At 55.3% G+C, this 13,536-nt stretch overlaps 1 protein-coding gene across 1 annotated transcript in view; it reads right to left on the bottom strand.

Moving 5' to 3' along the window:
* LOC105709190 (polycystin-1-like protein 1) overlaps window positions 1–13,536 on the bottom strand; it is a 103,370-nt gene that overhangs the window by 82,472 nt on the left and 7,362 nt on the right. The window contains 2 exon segments of the mRNA XM_064372007.1: window positions 813–994; window positions 11,252–11,461. Coding sequence (XP_064228077.1) covers window positions 813–994; window positions 11,252–11,461 — 392 coding nt within the window.

Below are 13,536 nucleotides of genomic sequence, written 5' to 3'. Positions count from 1 at the left end.
CCTGGCCAACATGGTGAAACCTGTCTCTACTAAAAATACAAAAATTAGCCAGGCATGGAGGCATGTACCTGCAGTCCCAGCAACTTGGGAGGCTGAGGCAGGAGAATGGCTTGAACCCGGGAGGCAGAGTTTGCAGTGAGCTGAGATCAAGCCACTGCACTGCAGCCTAGGCAACAGGGTGAGACCCTATCAAAAAAAAAAGAGAAAGAAGATTTTGGCCTGAGCGACTGGAAAGGCCCTTCCATGGGTGCAGAAGGCAGGTGCGTGGCTGAGGTGTATCGAGGCTGTCCAGAGGGGGTGCTGGATGGAGGCCAGGACTCACAGCCTGGAGTCCGGGCAGCGGTCTAAACAGAATCCCTGTTTGAGGCTATTGCACATAGACCATGGATGGATCCACATCAGGACCTTGGCTGAGGCCATAGGCGGGAAGGGGTGTGGATGGAGAAGAGGACCAAGGCCTGAACTGGGGCAGCCTCCAGCAACAGGAGATCTACCAACCTGGAGATGAGTAACCCTTGGAAACCAAGCCTCCCACACACCACAGCATCTCACCAACCAAGAATTTAATAATAGTGATACTCAAACTCCACATTCCAAAACAGATCACTCTTTAAACACCACCTTAAAAAGTGACCTACATTTTACTTCCACTCTTTTCCTCAATTCCCTTATATTTTGATCCTAAATAAAGCAGTTAAACTTATGAAATGCACTTAAAATTTAAAACTGCTAATAGCCTCCAATGTTCCAGAGCCTGCATTTGCAGAAGGCACAGTCTGAGCTGCACAGCTCTGTGTGTGGGTGGTGCTCACCTGAGACGGGCCCCAGGGCTGTCAGGGTCGAAGGACTGGGTCCCTCTGAGGACAATGGGGGATGAAGCAGTCCTAGAGAAGAACAGGTGTGTGCCCTCGGAGATCACACTGACAGGGGCCTGGGCCTGCACCTCCAGGCCCACACAGTAGTTGCTGTACACCACACTGCCTTCAATCTGAATCTGCGGAGCCAAGAACAGAGGATGTCATGCAGGGACAAGGCAGGAACTCGCTGGAGAAACACACTCATCTGAAAATTAGAAAGGAAACTGAAGAGTTTCAATGCATTCCTGGCTATAAGTCAAACAGTCATGTTAGTCAAAATAATCACTCTACTATGCGCCATGAGAGCTGTGGCTAGAATCCACAAGAGCGTGGACATCTTCCTATCCAAGCCTGTGTTCATGTACAAAGTTGGGCATTTCCCAGCTTGTGAACACAATAGAGACTTTCCATGCGTGCACATCTTACGGTTTTCAAACCTCCTCCTTCCACAGTGAATTGTTCCATGCTCCTGGCTTTTGTCCAGCCCCCTTCACCTATCTTAGAACTGCTTCTTTCTAACCCCCAAAGATATCATGGACTTTAGGAAACTTAAATGAAATTTAAGACAAATACTTTTAAACCCAGGAATAGCAGAACATATTATAAATAAGGCATTCACATTGTTCTTTTAAAAATTTGATGCAGCCAGGCGTGGTGGCTCATGCCTGTAATCCCAGTACTTGGGGAGGCCAAGGCAGGTGGATTGCTTGAGCTCAGGAGTTTGAGAGCAGTCTGGGCAACATGGTGAAACCTCATTCCTACTAAAAATACAAAAATTAACCTGGCGTGGTGGTGCATGCCTGTAATCCAAGCTACTTGGGAGGCTGAGGCATGAGAATCACTTGAACTCAGGAGGCCAGGAGTGGGAGGCTGCAGTGAGCTGAGATCATACCACTACACTCCAGCCTGGGCAACAGAGTGAGACCCTGTCAAAAAAAAAAAGTCTGATGCAATTTGAAAACATACAGTTGAACACTTGCTGTTCTGTCACTGGGTCTCAGCCTGTCACTCTAGATTCCCTTCAGATGCACACAGTTCTCTGCTGGTCAGTCTCCTGAGTGGGACCATAGATAACAGAACAGCTGCAGGATCAGAACTCCCATTTCCACCTCAACCTCTGCTCGCTCAGCCTCTCCAGCCCCAAGGAGCCGCTGAGAATGTTCCAAGTATATACAGAGGCTGAAGGAGGCACAATGCAGGGAGCTGCTTGGGGAAGATGGAGGGATGGCCAAGAGCAAAGGAAACCTGAGGCTCTGACGGAAATCAGAGACAGCACAAGTTACCTTATCGGTCAGAAAGTCTCAGACCTAGAGAAAGACACAGGTCCCCTGTAAAGACACTGAAGAACACAGAGGTGGCTCCCGGCTCACAGTCAAGCCTCCCTCGGAGCTCCTGTTAGCTGGCCCGTCCACAGGCTGGACACATGTTCTATGGCTTGTCGGGCTGAATTTTAAAATTATGTAATTTATAAATTAGAAAGCAGAGTTTTATTTTTTAAGAAAGGAATTATCTGCAGGAAGTGTAGTCTCTGGCTAAAAAATTGAAAGTAAGTATTTTGAGGAGGGAGGGAGGGGCAAGACAGGAATTTAAGTTGAATGGGTTATCCCATATTCACAGTATATAGGAGCTATGGATATTTATGGAAGAGGATTGTGTTTTTGTATAATAAGTAAACATATACATGTGTTTTATGTTTACTTTTGGGTGGAGACAATATTGGAATGTATTATAATTAGGTCTTTTATGTTAAAAGGTGAAACGGACATGAAGGCACTTAAATGTGTAGTCTATAAAACTGGGCAGAATTAGCTTATGGTTGGTGGTTTCTTATTAGGAAAAAGTTATAGAAATCAGGTTTTTGTTTAATTAAAGTTGTAGTTATGACTTGAGGAATAGGACGGTTTAGTCAGCTGATGTTTGGTGGTTGTAGAGTTGTAATTGTTTTAATATTGTTTATTTTAAGGCTAGTATTTGTTTAGCTGATAGAGAAAAGGGGAGAAAACATTCTGTGGCAATGAGAACAGAGTTTATTTTTTAATTGTAGGACTGTGTGACTTCACCCTTGCCAGGCATCGCCTTGGGTCTTGTTTATAATTTGGTATCTTATCATCATAGAGAGTATGTCCTGGCCAGGCGTGGTGAGTCACACCTGTAATCCCAGCACTTTGGAAGGCTAAGGTAGGCAGATTGCTTGAGCCCAGGAGTTTGAGAGCAGCCTGGGCAACAGGCTGATACCCCATCTCTACAAAAAAATTCACCAGGCATGGAGGTATGCGCATGTAATCCCAGCCACTCAGGCGGCTGAGGCAGAAGTATTACTTGAGCCCAGGAGGTAGAGGTTGCAATGAGCTGAGATCGCAGCCATTGCACTCCAGCCTGGACAACAGAGTGAGACCCTGTCTTGAAAAAAAAAAAGAGGGGAGTCTGTTCCGCTCTGTCAGTTTTATAATCTCTATTTTAACATTAACGTTGATCAGTTGTTGTGTCTAAACTGTAAAAGGGAGAGGGACAATGAGGCATGGCAGGGAACTTCATTTTTTAAGGTTTTTCTGGGTCCCCTTGGCCAAGACAGGGTTTGTTCAGTTGGTTGGGGGTCTTAGGATTTTATTTTTAGTTTACAGGCTCCATCTACCTCCTCCACTTTCTGCCCCCCACCTTTTGCCGCTGGACTCCCCCGCCGTGACTGGCTCACCGTACTTCGTCTCCTTCTGCCCCCGCACCGTTTAACGCTGGACTCTCCGACAGTGACCCGCTCACCTTACCTGGTCTCCTTCTGCCCCCGCACCGTTTGCCGCTGGACTCTCCCGCCGCGACCGGCTCACCTTCCCCACCGTTTGCCGCTGCACTCTCCCGCCGCGAGCTGCTCACCGTCCCTGGTCTCCTTCTGCCACCGCAACGTTTGTCCCTGGACTCTCCCGCAGGGACCTGCTCACATTACCTGGTCTCCTTCTGACCCCGCGCCGTTTGAACCTGGACTCTCTCGTCGCGTCGCGATCGGCTCACCGTCCCTGGTCTCCTTCTGCCCGTGCACGGGTTTGTCCCTGGACTCTCCCGCTGTGACCTGCTCAGCATCCCTTGTCTCCTGTCCACGCAGCGTTTGCCGCTGGACTCTCCCGCCGCGACCGGCTCACCGTCCCTGGTCTCCTTCTGCCGTCCCCGGTCTCCTTCTGACCTCGCACCGTTTGCCACTGGACTCTCTCAACGCGATCGGTTCACCGTTCCTGGTCTCCTTCTGCCACCGCACCTTTTGAACCTGGACTCTCCCGCCGCGACCGGCTCACCGTCCCTGGTCTCCTTCTGTCCCCACACCGCTTGTCCCTGGACTCTCCCGCCACGACCCCCTCACCTTAATTGGTCTCCTTCTGTCCACGCACCGTTTGCCACTGGACTCTCCCGACGCGACCGGCACACCTTCCTCACCGTTTGTCGCTGAACTCTGCCGCCGCGACCGGCTCACCTGCCCCACCGTTTGCCGCTGGACTCTCCCGCCGTGACCCGCTCACCGTCCCTCGTCTCCTTCTGCCTCCGCACCGTTTGCCAATGGACTCTCCCTCCACGACCGGGTCACCGTCCCTGTTCTCCTTCTGTCCACGCACCGTTTGCCGCTGGACGCTTCCGCCGCGACCGACTCACCGTTCCTCGTCTTCCACCCCCGCACCGTTTGTCGCTGGGCTCTCCCACAGCGACCCGCGCACCTTACCTGGTCTCCTGCCCCCGCACCGTTTGCCCCTGGACTCTCCCGCAGCGACCCGCTCACCTTACCTGGTCTGCTTCTGACCCGGCACCGTTTGCCACTGGACTCTCCTGCCGCGACCGTTCCTCGTCTTCCACCCCCTCACCGTTTGTCGCTGCACTCTCCCGCCGCGACCGGCTCCCGGTCCCTTGTCTCCTTCTGCCCACGGAAAGTTTGCCGCTGTAATCTCCCGCTCAGACCGGCTCACCGTCCCTCGTCTCCTTCTGCCTCTGCACCGTTTGCCCCTGGGCTCTCCCGCAGCCACCCGGTCACCTTATGTGGTCTCCTTCTGTCCTCGCACCGTGTGCTGCTGGACTCTCCTGCCGCGACCGGCTCACCATCCGAACCGTTTGCCGCTGCACTTACCCTCCGCGACAGGCTCCCGGTCCTTCGTCTCCTTCTGCCCCCGCACCGCTTGCCCCTGGACTCTCCCTCCCCGACCGGATCACCGTCCCTGGTCTCCTTCTGCCCCCGCACCGTTTGCCCCCGGACTGTCCCGCAGCGACACGCTCACCTTACCTGGTCTCCTGTTCCCGCACCGTTTGCCGCTGGACTCTCCCTCCCCGACCGGACCACCGTCCCTGGTCTCCTTCTGCCCCCGCACCGTTTGCCCCAGGACTCTCCCGCAGCGACCCGCTCACCTTACCTGGTCTCCTTCTGTCCTCGCACGGTTTGCTGCTGGACTCTCCTGCCGCCACCGGCTCACCTTACCTGGTCTTCTGTCCTCGCACCGTTTGCTGCTGGACTCTCCCTCCCGGACCGGATCACCGTCCCTGGTCTCCTTCTCCCCTCTCACTATTTGCCCCTGAACTCTCCGGCCGCCACCAGCTGACCGTCCGTCATCTCCTTCTGCCCCCGCACCGTTTGCTCCTGGATTCTCACGCCGCGACCGGCTCACCGTCCGCACCATTTGCCGCTGGACTCTCCGGCCGCGACCGGCTCACCGTCCCTCGTCTCCTTCTGCCCCCGCCCCGATTGACCCTGGACTCTCCCGCAGTGACCCGCGCACCTTACCTTATCTCCTTCTGCCCCTGCACCGTTTGCCGCTGGACTCTCCCGCCGCGACCCGGTCACCGTCACTCGTCTCCTTCTGCCTCCGCACCGTTTGCCCCTGGACTCTCCCGCAGCGACACGCTCACCTTACCTAGTCTCCTTCTGCCCCCGCACCGTTTGCCGCTGGACACTCTCGCCGCAACCAGCTCACCGTCCCTTGTCTCCTTCTGTCCACGCACCGTTTGCCACTGGACTCTCCCGCCGCGACCGGCTCACCTTCCCCACCGTTTGCCGCTGCACTCTCCCGCCGCGACCGGCTCCCGGTCCCTTGTCTCCTTCTGCCCATGCAAAGTTTGCCGCTGTAATCTCCCGCTCAGACCGGCTCACCGTCCCTTGTCTCCTTCTGCCTCTGCACCGTTTTTCCCAGGACTCTCGGGCCGCGTCCGGCTCACCGTCCCTGGTCTCCTTCTGCCCCTGCACCGTTTGCCCCTGCACTCTCTCGTCGCGACGGGTCACGGTCCCTCCTCTCCTTCTGCCCCCGCACGGGTTTGCCCCTGGACTCTCCCGCTGTGAGCAGTTCACCGTCCCTGGTCTCCTTCTGCCCCCGCACCGTTTGCCCCCGGACTGTCCCGCAGCGACACGCTCACCTTACCTGGTCTCCTCTCCCCGCACCGTTTGCCGCTGGACTCTCCCGCCACGACCGGATCACCGTCCCTGGTCTCCTTCTGCCCCCACACCGTTTGCCCCTGGACTCTCCCGCAGCGACCCGCTCACCGTCCCTGTTCTCCTTCTGCCCTCGCACCTTTTGCTGCTGGACTCTCCTGCCGCCACCGGCTCACCATCCGAACCGTTTGCCGCTGCACTTTCCCGCCGCGACCGTCTCCCGGTCCTTCGTCTCCTTCTGCCCCCGCACCGTTTGCCTCTGGACTCTCCCGCCGAGAGCGGCTCACCTTCCGCACCGTTTGCCGCTGGACTGTCCCTCCCCGACCGGATCACCGTCCCTGGTCTCCTTCTCCCCTCTCACTATTTGCCCCTGAACTCTCCGGCCGCCACCGGCTGACCGTCCGTCGTCTCCTTCTGCCCCCGCACCGTTTGCCCCTGGACTCTCCCGCAGCGACCCGCTCACCTTACCTGGTCTCCTTCTGTCCCCGCACCGTTTGCCGCTGGACTCTCCTGCCGCGACCGGATCACGGTCCCTGGTCTCCTTCTGTCCCCTCACCGTTTGCTGCTGGACTCTCCAGCTGCGACCGGTTCACCGTCCCTGGTCTCCTTGTGCCCCCGCACAGTTTGCCCCAGCACTCTCCCGTCGCGACGTGTCACGGTCCCTCGTCTCCTTCTGCCCCCGCACGTGTTTGCCCCTGGACTCTCCCGCTGTGAGCAGTTCACCGTCCCTGGTCTCCTTCTGCCCCAGCACCGTTTGCCCCTGGACTCTCCCGAAGCGACCCGCTCACCTTACCTGGTCTCCTTCTGACCCCGCACCGTTTGCCCCTGGACTCTCCCGCCGCGAGCGGCTCTCCTTCCGCACCGTTTGCCGCTGCACTCTCCCTCCCCGACCGGATCACCGTCCCTGGTCTCCTTCTCCCCTCTCACTATTTGCCCCTGAACTCTCCGGCCGCCACCGGCTGACCGTCCGTCGTCTCCTTCTGCTCCCGCACCGATTGACCCTGGACTCTCCCGCAGCGACCCGCTCACCTTACCTGGTCTCCTTGTGACCCCGCACCGTTTGCCGCTGGACTCTCCCGCTGTGAGCAGTTCACCGTCCCTGGTCTCCTTCTGCCCCCGCACCGTTTGCCCCCGGACTGTCCCGCAGCGACACGCTCACCTTACCTGGTCTCCTCTCCCCGCACCGTTTGCCGCTGGACTCTCCCGCCACGACCGGATCACCGTCCCTGGTCTCCTTCTGCCCCCACACCGTTTGCCCCTGGACTCTCCCGCAGCGACCCGCTCACCGTCCCTGTTCTCCTTCTGTCCTCGCACCTTTTGCTGCTGGACTCTCCTGCCGCCACGGCCTCACCATCCGAACCGTTTGCCGCTGCACTTTCCCGCCGCGACCGGCTCCCGGTCCTTCGTCTCCTTCTGCCCCCGCACCGTTTGCCCCTGGACTCTCCTGCCGCGAGCGGCTCACCTTCCGCACCGTTTGCCTCTGGACTCTCCCGCCGAGAGCGGCTCACCTTCCGCACCATTTGCCGCTGGACTCTCCCTCCCCGACCGGATCACCGTCCCTGGTCTCCTTCACCCCTCTCACTATTTGCCCCTGAACTCTCCGGCCGCCACCGGCTGACCGTCCGTCGTCTCCTTCTGCCCCCGCACCGTTTGCCCCTGGACTCTCCCGCCGCGACCGGATCACCGTCCGCACCGTTTGCCCCTGGACTCTCCCGCAGCGACCCGCTCACCTTACCTGGTCTCCTTCTGCCCCCGCACCATTTGCCGCTGGACTCTCCTGCCGCGACCGGCTCACCGTCCCTGGTCTCCTTGTGCCCCCGCACAGTTTGCCCCAGCACTCTCCCGTCGCGACGTGTCACGGTCCCTCGTCTCCTTCTGCCCCCGCACGTGTTTGCCCCTGGACTCTCCCGCTGTGAGCAGTTCACCTTCCCTGGTCTCCTTCTGCCCCCGCACCGTTTGTCCCTGGACTCTCCTGCCGCGAGCGGCTCACCTTCCGCACGGTTTGCTGCTGGACTCTCCCGCCGCGACGGGCTCACCGTCCCTGTTCTCCTTCTGCCCACGCACCGTTTGCCGCTGGACTCTCCCGCCGCGACCGGGTCACCGTCCCTCGTCTCCTTCTGCCTCCGCACCGTTTGCCCCTGGACTCTCCCGCAGCGACCCGCTCACCTTACCTGGTCTCCTTGTGACCCCGCACCGTTTGCCGCTGGACTCTCTCGCCGCGATCGGTTGACCGTCCCTGGTCTCCTGTCCACGCACCGTTTGCCCCTGAACTCTCCCGCCGCGACGGACTCACCGTCCCTGTTCTCCTACCGCCCCCCGCACCATTTGCCGCTGGGCTCTCCCGCGCACCTTACCTGGTCTCCTTCTGCCCCCGCACCGTTTGCCCCTGGACTCTCCCGAAGCGACCCGCTCACCTTACCTGGTCTCCTTCTGACCCCGCACCGTTTGCCCCTGGACTCTCCCGCCGCGAGCGGCTCACCTTCCGCACCGTTTGCCGCTGGACTGTCCCTCCCCGACCGGATCACCGTCCCTGGTCTCCTTCTCCCCTCTCGCTATTTGCCCCTGAACTCTCCGGCCGCCACCGGCTGACCGTCCGTCGTCTCCTTCTGCCCCCGCACCGATTGACCCTGGACTCTCCCGCAGCGACCCGCTCACCTTACCTGGTCTCCTTCTGTCCCCGCACCGTTTGCTGCTGGACTCTCCCGCCGTGACCGGCTCACCGTCCGCACCGTTTGCCGCTGGACTCAACCGCCGCGACCGGATCAGGGTCTCTGGTCTCCTTACGCCCCCGCACCGTTTGTCGCTGCACTCTCCCGCCACAACCGGCTCCCGGTCCCTTGTCTCCTTCTGTCCACGCACCGTTTGCCGCTGGACTCTCCCGCCGCGACCGGCTCACCGTCCCTGTTCTTCTGCCCCCGCACCGTTTGCCGCTGGACTCTCCCGCCGCGACCCGGTCACCGTCCCTCGTCTCCTTCTGCCTCCGCACCGTTTGCCCCTGGACTCTCCCGCAGCGACCCGCTCACCTTACCTGGTCTCCTTCTGCCCCCGCACCGTTTGCCGCTGGACTCTCCCGCCGCGACCGGCTCACCGTCCCTGTTCTCCTTCTGCCCCCGCACCCTTTGCTGCTGGGCTCTCCCGCCGCGACCGGGTCACCGTCCCTCGTCTCCTTCTGCCCGCGCACCGTTTGCCCCTGGACTCACCCGCAGCGACCCACTCACCTTACCTGGTCTCCTTCGGCCCCCGCACCGTTTGCCGCTGGACTCCCCCGCCGCGACTGGCTCACTGTACTTCGTCTCCTTCTGCACCCGCACCGTTTAATGCTGGACTCTCCCGCCGCGACTGGCTCACCGTCCGCACCTTTTGCCACTGGACTCTCCTGTCCCAACTGGCTCACCGTCCCTGGTCTCCTTCTGCCCCCGCACCTTTTGCCCCTGCACTCTCCGGCCGCGATCTGCTCACCGTCCCTTGTCTTTTGCCCCCGCACCGTTCGCCCCTGGATTCTCCGGCCGCGACCAGCTCACCAACCCTGGTCTCCTTCTGCCCCCGCACCGTTTGCCACTGGACTCTCCGACAGCGATCCCCTCACCTTAACTGGTCTCCTCCTGTCCCCGCACCGTTTGCCGCTGGACTCTCCCGCCGCGACCCGGTCACCGTCCCTCGTCTCCTTCTGCCTCCGCACCGTTTGACCCTGGACTCTCCCGCAGCGACCCGCTCACCGTCCCTGTTCTCCTTCTGCCCCCGCACCGTTTGCCCCTGGACTCTCCCGCTGTGACCTGCTCAGCATCCCTTGTCTCCTGTCCACGCAGCGTTTGCCGCTGGACTCTCCCGCCGCGACCGGCTCACCGTCCCTGGTCTCCTTCTGCCCCGGCACCATTTGCCGCTGGGCTCTCCAGCAGCGACCCGCGCACCTTACCTGGTCTCCTTCTGACCCCGCACCGTTTGCCACTGGACTCTCTCGCCGCGATCGGTTCACCATCCCTGGTCTCCTTCTGCCCCCGCACCGTTTGAACCTGGACTCTCTCGTCGCGACCGGCTCACCGTCCTTCGTCTCCTCCTGTCCACGCACCGTTTGCCCCTGGACTCTCCCTCCCCGACCGGCTCACCATCCCCATCGTTTGCCGCTGGACTCTCCCGCCGTGACCCGCTCACCTTACCTGGTCTCCTTCTGACCCCGCACGGTTTGCCGCTGGATTCTCCCGCCGCGACCGGGTCACCGTCCCTCGTCTCCTTCTGCCTCCGCACCGTTTGCCGCTGGACTCTCCCGCCGCAACCGGCTCACCGTCCCTTGTCTCCTTCTGTCCACACACCGTTTGCCGCTGGACTCTCCCGCCACAACCGGCTCACCTTCCCCACCGTTTGCCGCTGCACTCTCCCGCCGCGAGCTGCTCACAGTCCCTCGTTTCCGTTTGCCCCCACACCATTTGCCGCTGGACTCTCTTCTACTCTTTGCCAAGCTGTTGCCCTTTCCAACCCCTTTGTAAGTCTATGAACAGATTCTCTTTTCAGGACCCTCTTTCTCAAAGCGCACTCTAAAAAATGACCTCTTCCCTCTTTTAACCCACATGTTCTCGCCATTTTTCCAGCCAAAATCCACCAAGCACATGCTGAGAATCCAAGCGCCAAGAAGTCACTGTGAATGTCTCTCGTTTGCCCTGCCCTCTGACTGTCATCCCCTTTCCTTTCTGGGTGTTTGGTCCCTAAATGGCAGGGCCATATATTCTCCCGACATCCGGGCACCAGCACAGGGATTATTCACATTAGGTACACAGGAAGGTTTTGTTCAGAAATGGGAAGGGGTTCTTCATCAATTGCTTTGCCAGCATAACTTGCTCTCTTGGGGGGAATTCATCATTTATCTTAAAATCCTAGCCAGATTTGTTTTTTAAACAGCTTCCCTTTTCCTGGATAGAACAGGTGTTGAATTACAAATGCTGAGCTCTTGCTCCAGGGCGATGGGAAGCATGGGTTTCACGGGGCTGGTAGAGCAGTAAGTCAGCGAGCTGACCTTGGCAAGGGCAGTGTAGTTCCGGTACTCCAGGGTGTGGCTCGGGAGGAGGAGGGTCTGTCTGTGAGTGTCCACAGCAGCAGGAAGGGAGACAGGGAGCTCGTCAGAGTCCACCAACTTCCAGGTATAAGAAGAAAGACCTTGGGAAATATCACAGAAGACTGCAGCTTCAAACGTCACTCCCAGCCTCACCGGCTGAGACCTCCATATCTAAGTATCAAGAAGAGATGTCTCGTTAAAATGTCCATGACGTCTAATGCACTGGTAAATTACTAGAAACTTAGTCTTAACTTTAGATCTCCAATTATCTGTTTGCATATTCACAGAATGGTATTCTTAGGGCTGGACTTTACACCAGAATAAAAGTACATCTGTTTTATAGACAAAAATAAAAGGTAAACAAAACAGAATAAAAATAGTAAGTAAATACTTATATATTCATAATGAGAAAAATCTTCCTATGCATAAAATTAATGGAAAAATAGCAAAGATATCTGCTATTTGATTACATAGAAAATTTAAGCTTCCAAATATCAAAAGTATACACGTTATGCTCCTGGGTTTTGGCACCTATGTGTGTGTGTGTTTGTGTACATATATATACACATATATATATGTATATACACATGTGTATATATGTAAAAATTTATATATACACATGTACATATATATGTATGTATATATATAAATTTTAAAAATCAATATAATAAGAAAGTCATTTACAATATACATGACAGATATTTGCTTTCCCTATTTTTTTCTTTACTGAAATATTCTGAAGTCATTCCCAGAAATCATGAAATTTAACCCCTAAATACTAAATATACATCTGATAACTAAGGGAATTTTCCTACTAAACACAATACTGCTATCTTACCTTAAAAATAAACAATAATTTCTTAGTATAATCTAAATGTCGCTTATGATCAAATTTCTTGTATCGTTTCCAAAACATATTTTTGTGCAATTGTTTGATTTGAGATGCACAAAACTTCTCTGGTTTAAAAAAAAAAAAAAAAGGAGAGAGGAGAAAAAAGTTTTCTTATCAGCTAGAACTATGAGGTTTTCTAAACTGCAGTTTGTTCAGGAACATAAGAATAAATGTTTAATTCTTTCCCTTAATTACCAACATTCAGAGTAAGAAGTTGGGGCACTAGTTACTTCCAATGGTGACCAGTGTGTTCTGTGTGTCTGCCTGCTTGGTGGGTACAGGAGAAGCTTCTCTTTCTCTTTCAGCATAATTACTTTTAAAACATTAGCATTATTCATTCAATCATAGATGTTATCTTTTCCACGCTCCAAGTGGCCCATCTGGGCCTGGGGCATTCTCTTTGGCCTGGCTCTGGTAACCTTCTCATATGACCCTGCTAGTCTTTGAAAGTGATGGTTTGTGGCACTATTCTTTCTACTTTCATTTATGCTTTAAAATTTTCATAACAAAGAATTTTAAATGTAAATAGTAACTGATACATATATAGAAAGCATATTTGCTCACTTTAATAAGCCAATAAGGACAGGATATAAGGGGAAATATTAGTGTCTACCCATCCATATCCCTTGTCCTTCCCAGCCGCTCTGTCTTTCAGAAGCCCCTCCACACCCTTTACTTTGAGCTGGAGCCAGATTCCAACTCAAGCATGGAGGAGTAAGCGAGGCTAGGGGGCTTCAGGATGGAGTCTCGGCCTGGCCGGGCGCCTCCACCCTGGGGCAGACGCTGGGTACAGAGGCTCCCCTTGGAGGGTTTTTTTCTTAATTCCTAAAGTTTCCATAAAAATAAAAATTGGAAAGTTTCCATAAAAATAAAAAATCAGCTGGAGGCAGCTGTGAAATGGGATTCTAAGAAATCTTGGTGCTCATTATAAATGAATTTTTATTTTTGATATCCTTTAAGTGACTTTATAATTAAATTACCTTTCAATTACTTTTTATTGTTTCTATTCTGAATAGGATATAATTCTAAGATTTGTCACAAAACTGCCCAGATTTATATGGGTTACAGCAAATTTTAATACTAAGATGCCAATTTTTAGCTCATTCATAATAATAAACATTAAAAAATACTAAATGCCTGGTGAGGGTGAGAGTTGGTCCGTCGGTGGAGATGCACGTAAGTTGCTACAAGAACATCTCTAGGCTTGTTGAGGTTCCGGGAAAACATGGTGCCCTTCAATTCTGTAACTTGCAGTCATTATTCCTATGAAAAGGCCACACACTTGCAGACCAGTGTGCAAACAGTGTAATCGCCAACTTATTTGCAGCAACAGGAAACTAGAAACTTGGCGAGG

Source organism: Aotus nancymaae, unplaced genomic scaffold (assembly GCF_030222135.1).
Source record: "Aotus nancymaae isolate 86718 unplaced genomic scaffold, 86718_ANA_hifiasm-v0.15.2.pri h1tg000260l, whole genome shotgun sequence".
Taxonomy (NCBI): Eukaryota; Metazoa; Chordata; class Mammalia; order Primates; family Aotidae; genus Aotus; species Aotus nancymaae.
Note: the sequence above shows the minus strand (reverse complement) of the source record. Positions and strands in the feature narration are given on the sequence as shown.